At 42.0% G+C, this 16,168-nt stretch overlaps 1 protein-coding gene across 4 annotated transcripts in view; it reads right to left on the reverse strand.

Annotated features, from left to right (window-relative positions):
- LOC145350972 (tyrosine-protein phosphatase non-receptor type 14-like) overlaps positions 1-16,168 on the reverse strand; it is a 217,069-nt gene that overhangs the window by 67,326 nt on the left and 133,575 nt on the right. For all 4 annotated transcript variants that reach the window (XM_080200521.1, XM_080200523.1, XM_080200520.1 and 1 more), the window contains one exon: positions 1,291-1,388. In XM_080200521.1, coding sequence (XP_080056647.1) covers positions 1,291-1,388 — 98 coding nt within the window. The remainder of the gene's footprint in view (positions 1-1,290; positions 1,389-16,168) is intronic.

Raw genomic sequence — 16,168 nt, forward strand, 5'->3', positions numbered from 1 at the left:
TTTTGTCTATGTTTGAACAAAGGCTGTAATGAAGTCAGGAGCTGGGTGACCCTGGCAGAACCCAAATTGAGCATCAGTGAGCAGATTATTGCGAAGCAAATGCCGCTTGACAGCAACAGAGATGGTAATTGGCTGGGTTGGATTTGTCCTGTTTCTTTTGTGTGTAGAGTATATCTGAGCAATGTTCCACGTTGCAGCTGTACTAGGGATGTGGAAGTTTTGGAGACATGATGTGGGTATGCCGGCGTTGGACTGGCGTAAACACAGTAAAAAGTCTGACACCACCAGGTTTTAGTCCAACCTATTTATTTGATAATATACTCACAAGCTTTCGGGGTTAGCCCCTTCGTCAGGTCACCTGACAAATAAATAGGTTGGACTAAAACCTGGTGGTGTCAGACTTTTTACGAAGTTTTGGAGCACAAGTCTTCAGTATAATTGCTGGATTATTGTCAGGGTCCATTGACTTTGCAGTATCCAATGCCTTCAGCCATTTCTTGATATTACATGAGCTGAAGACTGGCATCTGTGATGATGGGGACCTCCAGAGGAGGCCGAGATGGATCATCCACTTGGCACGTCTGGCTGATGACTGCTGTAAATGCTTCAGTCTGATCTATTGAATTGATGTGCTGGACTCCTCCAACAGTGAGGATGGGGATATTTGTGGAGCCTCCTCCTCCAATGAGCTGTTTAATTGCCCACCAGCATTCTGGCCAGATGTGGTGGCATTTCACAGCTTAGATCTGATTTCTTTGTTGTGGAATCGCTTAGCTCTGTCTATTACTTGCTGCTGGAAACAGGCAGTAGCTCTGCCTCGTAATTACTAGGCTGTTGTCTGGAAAAATGGAAGTAGGACAAGCTGGCTAAGTGTAGGTGCTCTCAACCATGAAATTTACACTGAAGGTTGGGGAGCCCACCCTCAGCATATAATCTAGCTCATGTAGTTAGTAATATCCTGTTACTGGTTACGTGCCCAGGGAATGATCTCATTCCAACAGGCAGGAACAGAAAAATTGCAACAGTATACAATGGTGGGTGCAAGATTGTGAACATTGTGTCAGTTCCAGCTATTATAAGGGACTGACAGCTATTCCACCGTCAGGTCACCACCTGAATGGGTTTCGGAGATGATGCAGCTGAATGAGAGAGGATTTCAGCAGCTACATTCCAAAGTGTTCAAGTTGAACTTATGTTGCTGCAAATGTAAAATTTAGAATAAAAACAAAGGCAATAGCTTCTGAGAGCAACATAAACAGAAAGGCAAAGATCCTGCAATTACACCCTTACCTTGCACCGCTAAACCAGCTAGCCTGATGCCTTGTTCCAATGTACAAGGAAGCCGTCCATCAAGCACATCTTTCTTTACTTGAAGATAATACTGATACCTGAAACGAGTACAGAAGAGCATTGTCAAGTGGTGCCAATCCATTTTATTTAACCAACAAATCAGTAAACAAAAGGGCAAAGTAACAGCAAGGGATAAGGTAGGCTAACTGCTGGTAAGACTTTCCCTATGGAACCATGAAGATACTTTTGATCTCCAAGTTATTCTGTGAAACTGGATGTAATTAGCCTCAATGCCACTGGCCTAGGAAAGGAGGGCAAAGAGAAGCAGACAGGGCTCCTGAACTCCTCAGGCCCTGCCGAAAAATGTGTGCATTAGGGGCATTCCCTAGTGAAGAAACAAAGTGTTGGAAAAAAGTCTACTCGTCTGGCAGCATCTGTGGCGAGGGAACGGAGTTAACTTTGAGTCAATATGATTCTTATTCAGAACTGAAGGGAAGTAGAAAAGTGATGGACTGTTAAGCTGTTGATAAAGCGGGGAAGAGTCAAGTGGATCAAAAGGAAGTTCAGAGACAGAGGATGGGAGAGTTTAAATGATAAATTTGCCACGGAACAAAAAAACAAGGGGGTGCAAGTGGCAGTGGTAAAGAAATAAGACATTGGCCTAGAGTAGGTGTTAATAATGGAATAAAGCAAAAACATAGGAACATGATGCAGACTGGCAGTTTTTTGGTGGGGGGGGGGGGGGGGCGGGTGGGGACCAAAATGGAGGACAAGGTACATGGCCTGAACTTGTAGAACTTAATATTGAGTCCAGGAGGCTGTAAAAGTGTCTCATCAGACGCCAAGGAGCTGTTCCTGCAGGTTATCTCAGGCCTCACTGGAACATGGCAGTGGGCAGAGGACAGAAATGTGATCGTGGGCGGAAGATGCTGAAACGACAAGCAACAAAAGTTGGGATCATGCTTGATATTTCACAAAGCAGTCCCACATTAGCAAAGTGCATCTTGATAGACAAGTGAACAGGAGGCAGAGGGATACATACCGATAGTATTGGTACAGGTTTAGTGGGCTGAAGGACCTATTCCTGTTCTCTACTGTTCTCTGTTGTTCTTTGTAAGAGTGGGGCGAGGGGTGTAAGGACTCACATAAACCAGATTTGTAAGAATGGAACATGTCAGCAGGGAAGGGCTGAAAAGTTAGAGAGGGGCTTGACAATGGAGTGGAGTGACTTGAGAATGTGAATGAGGATTTCAAATCCAAACATGTGAATGAACAGACTCAGATGACCACAGTTTTCTGCAGCAGGGATGAGAATATGAGTTTCAGATACTTTGCTTCTAGATCATTCAGCTAAAAGACATACTTTTCATCATAATACCGGCAGAACGTTAACAGCAAAAAGTCAGTACTCACTTTTTCAAAAGCAATTCAGTGACTGTAGGAGACAATGTTGAAGAAATAACAATGGGTGTAAATCAGCACACAGAAAGCAGCTGTGCGCATAGACTTTAACATCGATAATTCTGTTGTGAAGTTATATTGTGGTTTGGAATTTCTCACAATTTAAATGGGAATTTTTGAGGAGTTATTTATTCACTACTGAGCAAATATTGTACCACTGATCCAATGCACCTGCATTGTTAGACCTTTTTTAAAAACCAGAAAACAGAGCATTTCTTACATTTTTCAGACCGAACAACAATTCCACCTTTCAACAAAGTCAAGCAAACAACTTTTCCTCCAGGTTTGGAGGCTAGTCTGTTAGAATCAACTGCTGAGATATGGGATGCATTTTTAATTTACACACATTTCTCTGCAACAAGAACAATGAAAATGTCTGCATTAGAGAGGAACAATCCAGAATTAAAATGCACAATTGAGGGTGCAGCAGGATCAGCTGAGCAAAAGCAAAGCACTATGGATGATGGAAATCTGAAATTAAAACAAAAAATGCTGCAAATATTCAGCACCTGTGGAGAGTATAAGTAGAGTTAACATTTCAGGTTGATATGACCTTTCATCAGGATTGACTGATGCAAATAATCTGATGTTTGTTTTTGTCTCAGTCTTTCATAGGATGTGGACAATGCTGGTGAGGCCAGCATTTTTGTTGTCCATCCTGAATAGTCCTCGAGAAGGTGGTGGTGAGCTGCCTTCTTGAACCGAGGCAGCTATGTGGTACACACACAGTCCTGTTAGGGAGAGAATGCCAGAACATAAGAACATAAGAAATAGGAGCAGGAGTAGGCCATCTAGCCCTTCGAGCCTGCCCCACCATTCAATAAGATCATGGCTGATCTGTCGTGGCTCAGTTCCACATTCCCGCCCTCTCCCCATAACCCTTAATCCCCTTACCTATCAAAAACCTATCAACCCACGTCTTAAATATATTTAACGAGGCAGCCTCCACCACTTCAACGGGCAGAGAATTCCAGAGATTCACCACCCTTTGAGTGAAGAAGTTCCTCCTCAACTCTGTTCTAAACCGCCCCCCCTTTATCTTGAGGCTGTGCCCTCTAGTCCTACTATCCTTTCTGAGCAGGAAGAGTCTCTCCACCTCTATCCTATCCATCCCATTCATCATCTTATACGTCTCAATGAGATCTCCCCTCATTCTTCTAAACTCTAACGAGTACAAGCCTAGTTTATTCAGCCTCTCCTCATAGCTCAACCCCCTCAACTCCGGTATCAGCCTAGTAAACCTCCTCTGCACTCCCTCCAAGGCCAAAATATCCTTGCGTAAGTACGGCGACCAAAACTGCACACAGTACTCCAGCTGCGGCCTCACCAGTGCCCTGTACAGTTGCAGCAAGACCTCCCTACTTTGAAATTCAATCCCCCTCACTATGAAGGCCAGCATCCCATTAGCCTTCCTGACCACCTGCTGCACCTGCAGGCTGGGTTTTTGCGACTCATGCACAAGGACCCCGAGGTCCCTCTGCACCGTCGCATGCTGCAGTTTTTCGCCACGTAAGTAATAGTCCTTCCTACCATTATTCCTACCAAAGTGGACAACTTCACACTTGCCAACATTAAATTCCATTTGCCAGTTCCTGGCCCATTCGCCCAGCCTATCTCGATCCTTCTGCAGACTCTCCACACCCTCCGCACAATTTGCCGTTCCACCAATCTTGGTGTCATCTGCAAATTTCGACACCATACACTTTGTTCCCTCCTCCAGATCATCTATATAAATGGTAAATAGCTGAGGCCCCAGCACCGATGCCTGGGGCACTCCACTAGTCACCATCCGCCAATCTGAATAGCACCCATTGACCCCCATTCTCTGCCTCCTATTTGACAGCCAATCCCCTATCCATGCTAACACCCTACCCCCAACTCCATGCCCCCTGACCTTCTGTAATAACCTCTTGTGCGGCACCTTATCAAACACCTTCTGAAAATCAAGAAACACCACATCTACCGGCTCTCCTCTATCCACCGCCCTAGACACATCCTCATAGAACTCCAATAAATTCGTCAGACACGACTTCCCCTTAACAAAACCGTGCTGCGTTTGCTCTATCAAACAATTCTCAAGATGCCTCGCTATTTTCTCCTTGATCACGGATTCTAACATTTTACCTACAACAGACGTTAAACTAACCGGCCTATAATTCCCTGCCTTTTGCCTGCCACCCTCCTTAAACAACGGCATAACATTAGCCGTTTTCCAATCTTCCGGCACTTCCCCGGAATCCAGCGAGGTTTGGAAAATATTTGATCCAGCAATTTAGTTCCAAATTAAGATAATTAGTTACATTAATTAAGATTTCATAAAATCACATATTAGCTACCAATAAGGAAGCCAGTTGTCCCATCTGAGTTCATCCATCCAGTGTGAATTTGTATTTCCCTCACTGGATTATTTAAGTAGTTGGTTGCCTCAAAGTTTTCACTTCAATTGTTCTACCTGGAGTTTATGGATAACTATGTATGAACCACTTTACATTAAGCACAGATTTGTATTGCATCTGTTTGAATAAATGCATCTTTATCCTCCCTCCAAAGTAATTTTCTGGTACAACCTTTTCCATGCTGTTCACCATCCAAAATGCCTCCATAAAATCATTTCTTAGTTACCTGAATTCACTGCTGACCTGTCATTTTGCACATGTTTTTTCCTCATGCTCAGACATTAGGAATTTGCACTGTGGCTCTCTGGACTGCTTCCAGTGCAAGAATGTCTACATCTTGCCTTGGGGACCAGAGCTGAATGCTATAACTAGAGGATTATTCTGTTTGAACATCATTTTCTCTAACGAGTATCTCTGAAGTTTGCTTACAGACTTCGACATTATATTTGTTTGATTGATTGCTGCTCTGTGGCAATTTAGAGGGTCGAGTCTATTAAGACCCCAGGTCACTTTTTTAAAAGTTCACTATTATACAGCACTTACGCCACAGGCATGGCAAAGTTCCACCGACTTGTTTACTCATTGAATCGTCTGAGGAATGTGATATTTGAGTTGAATTATAGTGTATAAATTATTGATAAATTTCAACTTTCAAGGATCTCAACAGTGTATCCAGTTGGGGAGCAGGGAATCACCGACAGCAATTTCTGGGTTTCTGTAGTTCACTGTGCAAAATAGTATGCTAGAAATTGCTGTCAGTTTCACAGAGTAATGATGGCATTCATTGACAATTTTGCCATTATTATAATTACAAAATCTGGGGTGATAACCTTTTGAAACAGATTGTAATCTGTTAGCAAGGATAACTCCCTTAAACACAAAAGTCAAAAAGACCTCATAAAAGTGGTATGAAGCTGTCACAACATACTGAATGCAAAGTATTCAAAAAGTACACAAGACATTCCCCAAACAAAGCCCTGGTGTTTTAGCTGCTAATCAGAATCTTGGTTTAAGGATGATGTCCTTGGTTAATATTTACATACATGACTGACAGGGTCCTGATAACATGCCTGAACAAAGCTGTAATTACTAAACTCTCATCCTCCTCCTCCTCACATGGCAAACAGAGGGGGTGAGGTCCATGGCTGGGAGGCTTCTCCACTCTTATACTGCAGGATAATATACTTTGCAGTTTTCATTAGTCTGCTGATACCAGCTCTTTAACTTTATAACTTTAATATCACATTAAGCTGTTAACTGGGCATATTCAAACTTTCAAAAGAACACAACCATTTCTGCACAAGTATTCTCTTTAACTAAATTAATTTATTTTTAAAATTTGATTTAGTAGCCGCCACAAAGCACTTTTTCAAAACAAAGTTATCATGCAGTATGTTAGAGGAGGAAAAACAGAAATTGTATCCCTGGCTTACACTCACTTATCTCTAAGTTTCTGGATCAGAGTAGCAAAAAGAAAAAAAGCAAAAAACTGACATGAGGTACAGGGGAGCAGGTTAGCATCCAATAATCTGACATGCATTTTAGCACGCAGATCAGAAAGGTAACTGGGGATCCCGTGGTCAATAGTAGCGGGAGAGGGAGTCAACTAAGAGGAAATCGCAATACTGTACAAGAAAAGCAAATATGTTCAGCAAAAGTTAAAAAAGTCAACATGGCAGATTGTTCATTATATCAAAAGAAGCAATTTTCTTTTCCATTCGTCTTGGGTCGAGGAAGGAAAAGAAGGTACTTCAAAACATTCTATTACCAAGTTCCCCTTCACTACTAACATGTACATCATATAGTGCCGTAAATGTTCAAGTTAAACAGTACGTAGAACACTACAGCACAAACAGGCCCTTTGGCCCACAAGTTGCGCCGATCACATCTATACCTACCAGGCCATAGAACTATCTGTAACTCCCAATCCCATTAAATCCCATGTACTCATCCAGAAGCCTTTTAAAAGACCCCAGCAAGTTTGCCTCTACCACCACCGACGGCAGCCGATTCCACTCACTCACCACCCTCTGAGTGAAAAACTTACCCCTAACATCTCCTCTGTACTTGCTCCCCAGCACCTTAAACCTGTGTCCTCTCGTAGCGACCATTTCAGCCCTGCGAAATAGCCTCCGACAATCCACCCTATCTATTCCTCTCAACATTTTATAAACCTCTATCAGGTCGCCTCTCAACCTTCGTCTCTCCAGGGAGAAAAGACCTAGTACATCTTTTGTTATTCCAAGTAATGCTGTCTTGCTCAGCATGATAGCCAGGTAACAGAAAACATTAAACAGCCAATTCAAGGCATTAGTTCAACCCTAGACGTTTATAGATGTTCTAATTTTCAGTCTTATGGTTTAAAATGTCACAAAGAGCAATGGTTAAATGGCAGCATTTTAACAATCAGCTATCCACAATTGTGTATTAAATTTAACTTTAGACGATGGATTTAACCACGACAGGGCAGAACAGAATATATATCATACAATAACTGTATAATGTGTTAAAATGTGCATTCCTGATGTTAAGAAGCTTCGTGCTGAGTGTAAATTATATTTCCTCTTGTATCAATTTCCTGCCCAAATTATGCATTGCAGAGCATTCTCTCCTCCCTGCCTTCTTGTGGTGTTTTGAAAGATTGTAGCATCAATACTAACTGCTCCATTTGAAATTGGCAGTGCCAATTTTGAAAATATAATGGGCGGAGTAACTCAATTTCCATACATATCATGAAGAATGCATCTTTTACTATTATTCTATTGCTGGGTGCCAATTGTCACGTTTTGAAGTTTGAGAAGTTTTCAAAACCTAATTTGGAACAATTTGATTTGCTACAAATGCTTTTGATATTGTGTCCTAGCTTAGCCCAGTGAGAACTTTATAGGCTGTTCATTGAAGCATGGGTTTTGCAATTTTAATGATTGCATTAAAACGGACTCATTTAACATTCTTCGTTATTCGATGCATTTGTGATCAGTTTCCCCCCCCCGTCTGCACCAAGCGCTGGCACTGCAGATTTCAGCTGACGCAATTTACATTGCCTTGTGCTTTGAAAGATTATACCACTAATATGAGGAAGGGAATACTGCACCACACGCATTCTGGAAAGCAAACTAATACATGAAGAAAGTTTATGGATTTATATTCCCAGCAGGAAGCTTCCCGACACCAGAAAGGCACACTTGAAATTTCATTTGTTGCCCTCAAACCCAAGCCATTCCAACATTAAAATAATTCTCATGGTAAATCACGGTACCATTACTGAAGTGGTGCTGTTTTCAAATTTATTTCTAATCTGCTTCTGCACCTTGAGTGCCTGAGTTGGCTTTCAACATCTGATGTATTGATCAGCTATACTCTGGGCCGGATGAGGGGTGGGGGGCAGCAATGTCATTACTTTTTAAGCTGAGTGCCTGGTATTCCTGCCTAATCAATATTCCACCCAATAGTTTTTGATGCTCACTGAGTCTTTCTCCAATCCCAGCCGCATGCATCAATTCGCTGACAAGAAGTGTTGCTTTTTGCTGCCTTCGGCCTCCCAAGGCTGTTCTAGGATGTCTTGTAATTTGGGGAATTCTGCACTTAAGCACACATTCTCAGTTTCCGCTTATGTGTGGATACATGGACTCTTAATTTTTATTTTACACTGCTGGGCACCAATTCTGAACCAAAGTCTTTCTGATGTGTAGGGTAATTTTGAGCTTCTTCACACGCTATATTCACCAACACAACGCAAGGTCTCTAATGGGAACATGTGACAACGGTGGACATCAACACACCAGCTGGCCCACTGAAATATCCCCACATGTTTCTGATGCCATAAGCATCTCTCATCCATAAACAGTTTGATATCTGTAAATTATTCGCTAGCCCCCTTTATACATTGGTCATGATTTATATAATGAAATTAGAGATGCATGTGAGAAGGGAATATCAGTGACCATGGGCAATTTTAATCTGCACATCAATTGGGCAAATCAAATTAACCACAATACCATAGAGGAGAAATTCTTAGATATAGGATAGTTTTCTTGTTTAATCTGAGGAAGGAACCAACTGGACAGCAGGCCATCTTAGAATGGGTACTGTGTAATGAGAAGGGTATCATTGCCAATCTAGCTGTATGAGACCCCTTTGGGATGAGCGACCATAACATGATAGAATTTTTTATAAAGATGGAGAGAGAACTAGCTGATTCGGCGACTAGAGTGCTGAATCTTAATACAGGAAACTACGAGCACAGGAGGCGTGAGTTGGCCTTGATAGATTAGGGAGAATTACTTAAAGGGATGACAGTAGATAGACAATGGCAAACATTCAAGGAATGCATGGGGGAACTGCAGCAACTGTTTACTCCTGTTTGGCACAAAAGCAAAATGGGTAAGAGGGCCAATCCATGGCTTACAAAGGAAATGACAGAGAGCATCTAATCTAAGGAAGAAGCATACAGATCGGCCAAGAAAAATAATAGGTCTGAGGGTTGGGAGCAGTTTAGAATTCAGAAGGAATAAGGGATTAAGAAGGGAAAATACAGTATGAAAATAAGCTTGCAGGGAACAAAAAGACTGAACTTAAGTTTTTATAGATACGTGACGAGAAAAAGGTTGGTGAAGACAAATGTAGGTCCCCTACAGACAGAAACGGGGGAAGGTCGAATAGGGAACAAAGAAATGGCCGAACAACTGAATACATACATTGGTGTCCTCTTTTGTATAGACAGAATCAATGAGATGCCAGAAATGTTGGAGAATGCAAGATTTAGAGAGAACTGAGGGAGATCAATATTAGTAGAGAAATGGTACTGGGAAAGTTGATGGGATTGAAGGCGGATAAATCCCCAGTGTCTGATAACCTACATCCCAGATACTTAAGGAAATAGCTCTAGAAATAGTGAATGCATTGGTGTTCATCTTCCAGGATTCAATAGACTCGAACAGTCCCTGCAGATTGGAGGGTAGTTAATGTCACTCCAATATTCAAAAAGGAAGGTAGAGAGAAAACAGAGAATTATAGGGCCAGTAAACTTAACATCAGTAGTGGGGAAAATTCTCAAATCCATTACCAAGGACTTTATAGCAGAGCATTTAGAAAGCAGTGACAGGATCAGGCAGAGTCAACATGGATTTATGAAGGGGAAATCATGCTTGACAAAACTGTTGGAATTCTTTTAAGATGTAACCAGTAGAGTTGACAATGGGGAACCAGTAGATGTGGTACGTTTGGACTTTCAGAAAGCGTTTGACAAAGTCCCGCACAAGAAATTATCATGCAAGATTAAAGTGCATGACACTGGAGGAAGTGTATTGAGATGGATAGAAAACTGGTTAATGGAGAGGAAACAAAGAGTTGGAATTGAAGAATGCTTTTCAAATTGGCAGGCAGTAACTAGTAGGATGCCATAGGGATCAGTGCTCACAATATATATATAAATGATTTGGATGAGGGAACAAAATGTAACATCTCAAAGTTTGCAGATGATACCAAGTTGGGTGGGAGGATGAACTGTGATGAGGATGCAGGGTATCTTCAGAATGATCTAGACAGGTTGGGTGAGTGGGCTAATCAATTGCAGTTGCAGCATAATTTGGATAAGTGTGAGGTTATTCACTTTGGAAGCAAAATCAAGGCAGCAGCTTACTACCTGAATGGCTGCAGATTGGGAGAGGGGAGTGTGCACTGGGACCTGTGTGTCCTTGCTCACTAGTTACTGTAGGCAAGAATGTAGGTGCAGCAGGTAGTAAAGGCAGCAAATGGCATGTTGGCCTTCACTGTGAGCGATTTTGAGTACAGGAGCAGGGATGTGTTGTTGCAAGTATACAGGGTCTTGGTGAGGTCACACCTAGAGTATTGTGTGCAGTTTGATCTCCTTTTCTGAGGAAAGATGTTCTTGCTCTCAAGGGAGTGCAGCAAAGGTTTACCAGACTGATTCTGGGGATGGCAGGACTGATGAGGAAAGATTGACTAGGTTAGGATTGTTTTCGTTGTAGTTCAGACGAATGATGGTGGGAAGCTCAGAGACTTATAAAATTCTAACAGGTCTCGACAGGATAGATGCAGGGAGGATGTTCCTGAAGATGGGGGAGTCCAGAACCAGGGGTCACAGTCTGAGGATTCAGAGTAGACCATTCAGGACTGGGGTGAGGAGACATTTCTTCACCCAAAGCGTGATGAGCTTGTGGAATTCATTACCACAGGAAGCAGTTGATATCAAAACATTAAATGCATTCAAGAGGTGGCTGGATGTAGCACATGGGGCAAATGGGATTAAAGGTTATGGGGAGGAAGCAGGATTACGCTCTTGAGTTGGATGATCAGCCATGATCTTAATGAATGGCAGAGCAGGCTCAAAAGGGCCAAATGATCTCCTCCTGCTCCTATGTTCTATATTTCCATGTTTCTATAATTTTGTGTGACCCACTATGAAATGTCGTATCCCTTTGTCTCTTCCCCATCAGGGAACTGGTTAGCAGTTTTCTGAAGGTATAGAACAAATATAACTTCATTACATGAAATGGAAACTTGCTCCATTGATCTATTTATTGTTCCCCCTGGGAAAAAACTGGCACTTAATCTAGTTCTACCCTTGAGTAACATATGTGCAAGCTTCAATGACCTCCATAATATCAAACTGAAATAATCTGTCATCACGAACATACCTTTACGCTGGAACCTTGCCACTTCTGAATTCCTTCACATTTTTACTTCACTTCCACGATATGTTTGCCTAATTCTCTCGGCCATTTATATAGCTCTGCACCCCACCCAGGCAAAAGTGCAGTTTACAAGTGTTTGCATTTATGCCAGTAATTAGTGAGCACAAATACACACCCATATATTAAGTGCAGTGCAGTATGTAACTGAAAGTTTAATAATTACTTTCTTCACAATATTTTATGGTGTTGATGTTTTGTCACTGAAATTTGCACTTTTTTTTAAAACTGAAAAACCCACACCTGAATTTTTTCCCTGGTGTCCATCTTTCCCACACTTTGAGAAGGACTAAACAGCTGGAATGCCTTTCTGATGGACATATTTCTGTTCTACATAACAATGAAAAAGAGAAAGGATAGCAGAGACGAAAGGCTCCGAGGGCAAGCTGCCATGAGAGATGACATGACGCGACGCTTACCTCTACTTGCGACACTGCAGCTGTACTTGTTTTGGAGTAATTTTTGGCGGGAATCCTCCAATCTCATTCACCCTGCCAATGAGAATGGAGAATTTGGCCCTCAGCCAAAACTCCATTCACTGCAGTGGGATTAGAGAATCCTAGCCATGGGCGAGGTCAGAGAATTCAAGCCTTTGTTTTTTCATAATGAAATAAATTCTGCAGGAAATTTAAGCAAAGGTTTCCTTTGGCAAGATCAGTGTAAATTTCAGCATTAATTTGATCAGGAAAACTTTGGGCTATGTGGTTTCCTTGTGCTTTAATATGATTTCTGTAAAAATATTCAAATTATAGTAAGGTATTTGTATTATCCCAACCAATGGCAATGATCTGATTCAAGTCTTCCACTATTTTAGTAAAGTTAACATTTTTGGAGTGCAGAACCATCAATGGATTTTCAGTCTCTTTAGTTTTACTGTTAACTGACATCTAATATTATGGTTACTATTGCCCAGTTGTTCATCAGATTTGCTTTCAAAGTCCAACTGCAGCATAATGTTATTGATCTGGATTTTTTTCCTTTCAACAGGCTACTGCCAGATAAGGGCAGCACTCATCCAGCATTTTCTGTTCCTAGGATTTTCATTTGCTCCATCGAGCAGGCCTGGAGTGGCAATGCCATGCCTCATAGGTTTACTGCTATTGTATGGGATGGAAATTTAGTACCTCAGCACTTAACATGCTGCAACTGTTTTAAGAGCTGAAATCAGAGTGTCAGCAGTGCAAGATTTCTTTCTGCCCTACACATTTCCAATTATATCTGCGGAAATCCCTTTGAAAGAAATAAGGACTGGAAGAGTGACTGTTGGAGACTGATGACAAGAAAGCACGTAAATGTACATTTGGACAGTATGGAGGGAGCTGGAAGAGGAGGAGTGAAATCTCTATCACGCAAAGAACTGCTAAGTATTGAAGCAACATCATAATGTTAAAACATTGTTTGTGAAGGTTTGGGAACAGAAAAAGACAAGAGTGACGTTACTCTATGGTGAACAGGAAAATGAATGCTTCCAATGAGGTGCTTTGGGTCCAAGGTTTTAGGATTCCAGGCTTCAGAACGAACGACAATAAAGGGTTCATCAGTATCATGGCAACAGTGGCAAAGAGTTCCTATGTATATGATTGGGAATATAGGCGCAGAGGAGAAATCAACCACCTAAATCTGCAACACAAAGTCTCTCATCATTTGCTGAACAGCCTGGAGGTGTCAGTCTGGAGAATAGTGCAGCACCAAGAAACCAGAAACAGCCTTGATAGTGGTGACTCAAAATGGCAGACCAACATTAGTTGCTTTGAATTGGACACTTTCACAAGATATCCAAAGACTTGATTGGGTCTGATACCTCAAAGCTTGTGCTCAGCAACAGCAAGCTGTGACAAATGGTCACAGACATTGTTTCTTAAGACCTCTTTAGATTCCTATGCATACTTGAGCTTAAAAACATTTGTCTGGCATCCTTTGCTGATGCAAGAGAAAGGACAGAAGCTGGTTCCCAACTGTGACCATTGCTTTACTTATATACGAGTCCCCTCAAGTTCAAAATCTCCAAAGAACATTTCAGCACCTATCAATTAACCTCATCTCACTCAGGGTGCATCTTATAGTAGTAGTTGATTAGGCATTTAAGAAAGTCATTTAGCAGACACAAAAGGGACACACTATTAGGTAGCGGTTATAAATAGTGAACAATTCTGATGGTACCTTTTGTTTATTACTTTTGTGCATAACATACACTGGTTGAACACACAGATCTTGGAGTTTATTTTGTGCGCGCTTTTTTGGATCTTGGCAGTAAGGAACAGAAATATTCTGCCTTAAGGAAACAATTGAAATCTTTGACAGTAAAGGACTGGAGTGAGTTTTTTTGATGCGTCAATTTTATTCATGGACCTCACTGGACAATAAGTTGTTGCACATTTTCCCTAAATGCTAACTGTTTTATTCCATGTCATTTTGGTAATACAGAACTTGAACCAAAAAACTCTCACCTTCTGAAAGGAACAAGTCTTTCTCCCCTTTGCAATGATAGAGTGCAACGAGTTACAAGTTCTTGGAAACTCCAGCTGTGCTGTATTGCAGAGCTTCAGCAGACATGTTCAGTTCTTTAAAACAGAACTTCAGGATGTCCACCAACCTCCTCCATCATAATTGTGAGAGTTGCATTGGCCTTCTTATGGCTGTTTCCCCATGCTGTCTGCAAAAGACTTACTGGAATCATGAACTATTATTATGACTAGCGGGAGACAGCCATGTTGATCAATCAATCATTCTGATGGATGACTGAGCATTTGGAGCTGGTACGTAGACAGATTCTGATGGAGATTCCTTGGCCCGTTTTTTTGTTGCAAAATTGAAGAAAAACAGCAACAAGCTTCCTAAGCACCAAACAGTTCAACATGTAGGCAAAGTCCTACCAATTCTCAGCTGCAGTAAACAAGATAGGGATATGGTCTGTAAGGTAGGACTTTGTGGGCTGAAGGGCCTGTATTGTGCTGTAGCCTTTTCTATGTTTCTGTGTTTCTAAGATGATCATTTCAATGCAATATCCACCTTAGGGAGGTCTTAATGCTCAATTTGCCACTTACTGTCTGACCGTGATAGTAATAATCAGTACGAAGTCTCACAACACCAGATTAAAGTCCAATTGGTTTATTTTGTAACACAAGCTTTTGGAGCACTGCTCCTTCATCAGGTGAGTGGAGAGTTGGGTTCACAAACACGCATACATAGACACAGATTCAACTGCATGGTAATGGTTGGAATGCAAGTCTTAATCAAATCTTTACAAGTACTGACAGTGCAAATGGAGAGAAGGTTAAGCACAGGTTAAAAAGGTGTGAATTGTTTCAAGCCAGGATAGTTAGTAATATTTTTCAAATCCAGGCCAATTGTGGGAGTTACAGGTAGCGTGACATGAACCCAAGATCCCAGTTGAGGCCATCCTCCTGTGCGGAAATATCAGTTTCTGCTCAGTGATTCTGTATTGTTGTGTGTCTTGAAGAACGCTTACCCAAAGATCAAAGGCTGAATTGTCCTGGACAGCTGAAGTGTTCCCCGACAGGAAGAGAACACTCCTGCCCAATGATTGCCGTGGGGTGCCCATTCATTTGTTGTCGTAGTGTCTGTATAGTCTTGCCGATGTACCATGCCTCGGGACATCCTTTCCTGCAGCGTATCAGGTAGACAACATTGGCCAAGTCACATCACAAGTATGTACCGTGTACCTGGTGTTCTCACGTGAGCTGATGGCATCCATGTCAATGATCCAGCATGTCTTGCAGAGGTTGCTGTGGCAGAGTTGAGTGGTGCCACTGTTGCTGTTCTCCTGATAGCTGGGTAGTTTGCTGTGAACATTGGTCTGCTTGAGCTTGCGTGATTGTTTAAAGGCAAGTAGTGGGGATGTGGGGATGGCTTTGGTGAGATATTTGTCTTCGTCAATGATACGTTGAAGGCTCCAAAGAAAATGTTGCAACTCCTCTACCACGGGGAAGTATTGGACAATGAAGGGTACTTTGTTGGCTAGGTCTCGTATTTGTCTTGAGGAGGTCAGTGCGGTTTTTCACTATGGCGCATCAATGAGTTGAGTGCCATATCCTGTTCTTATGAGGGCCCCTGAGCAGAGAAGCTATGACATCATCTTCGGAGCCTTCAACGTGTCATTGATGAAGACGACCAGCTCACCAAGACCATCCCCACGGCCCCACGACTTGCCTTCAAAACAACGATGCAACCTCAAACAGACCATTGTATGCAGCAAGCTACCCAGCCTTCTGGAGAATAGTGACCATGACGCCACACAACCCTGCCACAGCAACCTCTGCAAGATGTGCTGGATCATCAATACAGATG

This window comes from Carcharhinus amblyrhynchos, chromosome 12 (genome assembly GCF_965287045.1).
Source record: "Carcharhinus amblyrhynchos chromosome 12, sCarAmb.v2.hapA, whole genome shotgun sequence".
NCBI classification, from domain to species: Eukaryota; Metazoa; Chordata; class Chondrichthyes; order Carcharhiniformes; family Carcharhinidae; genus Carcharhinus; species Carcharhinus amblyrhynchos.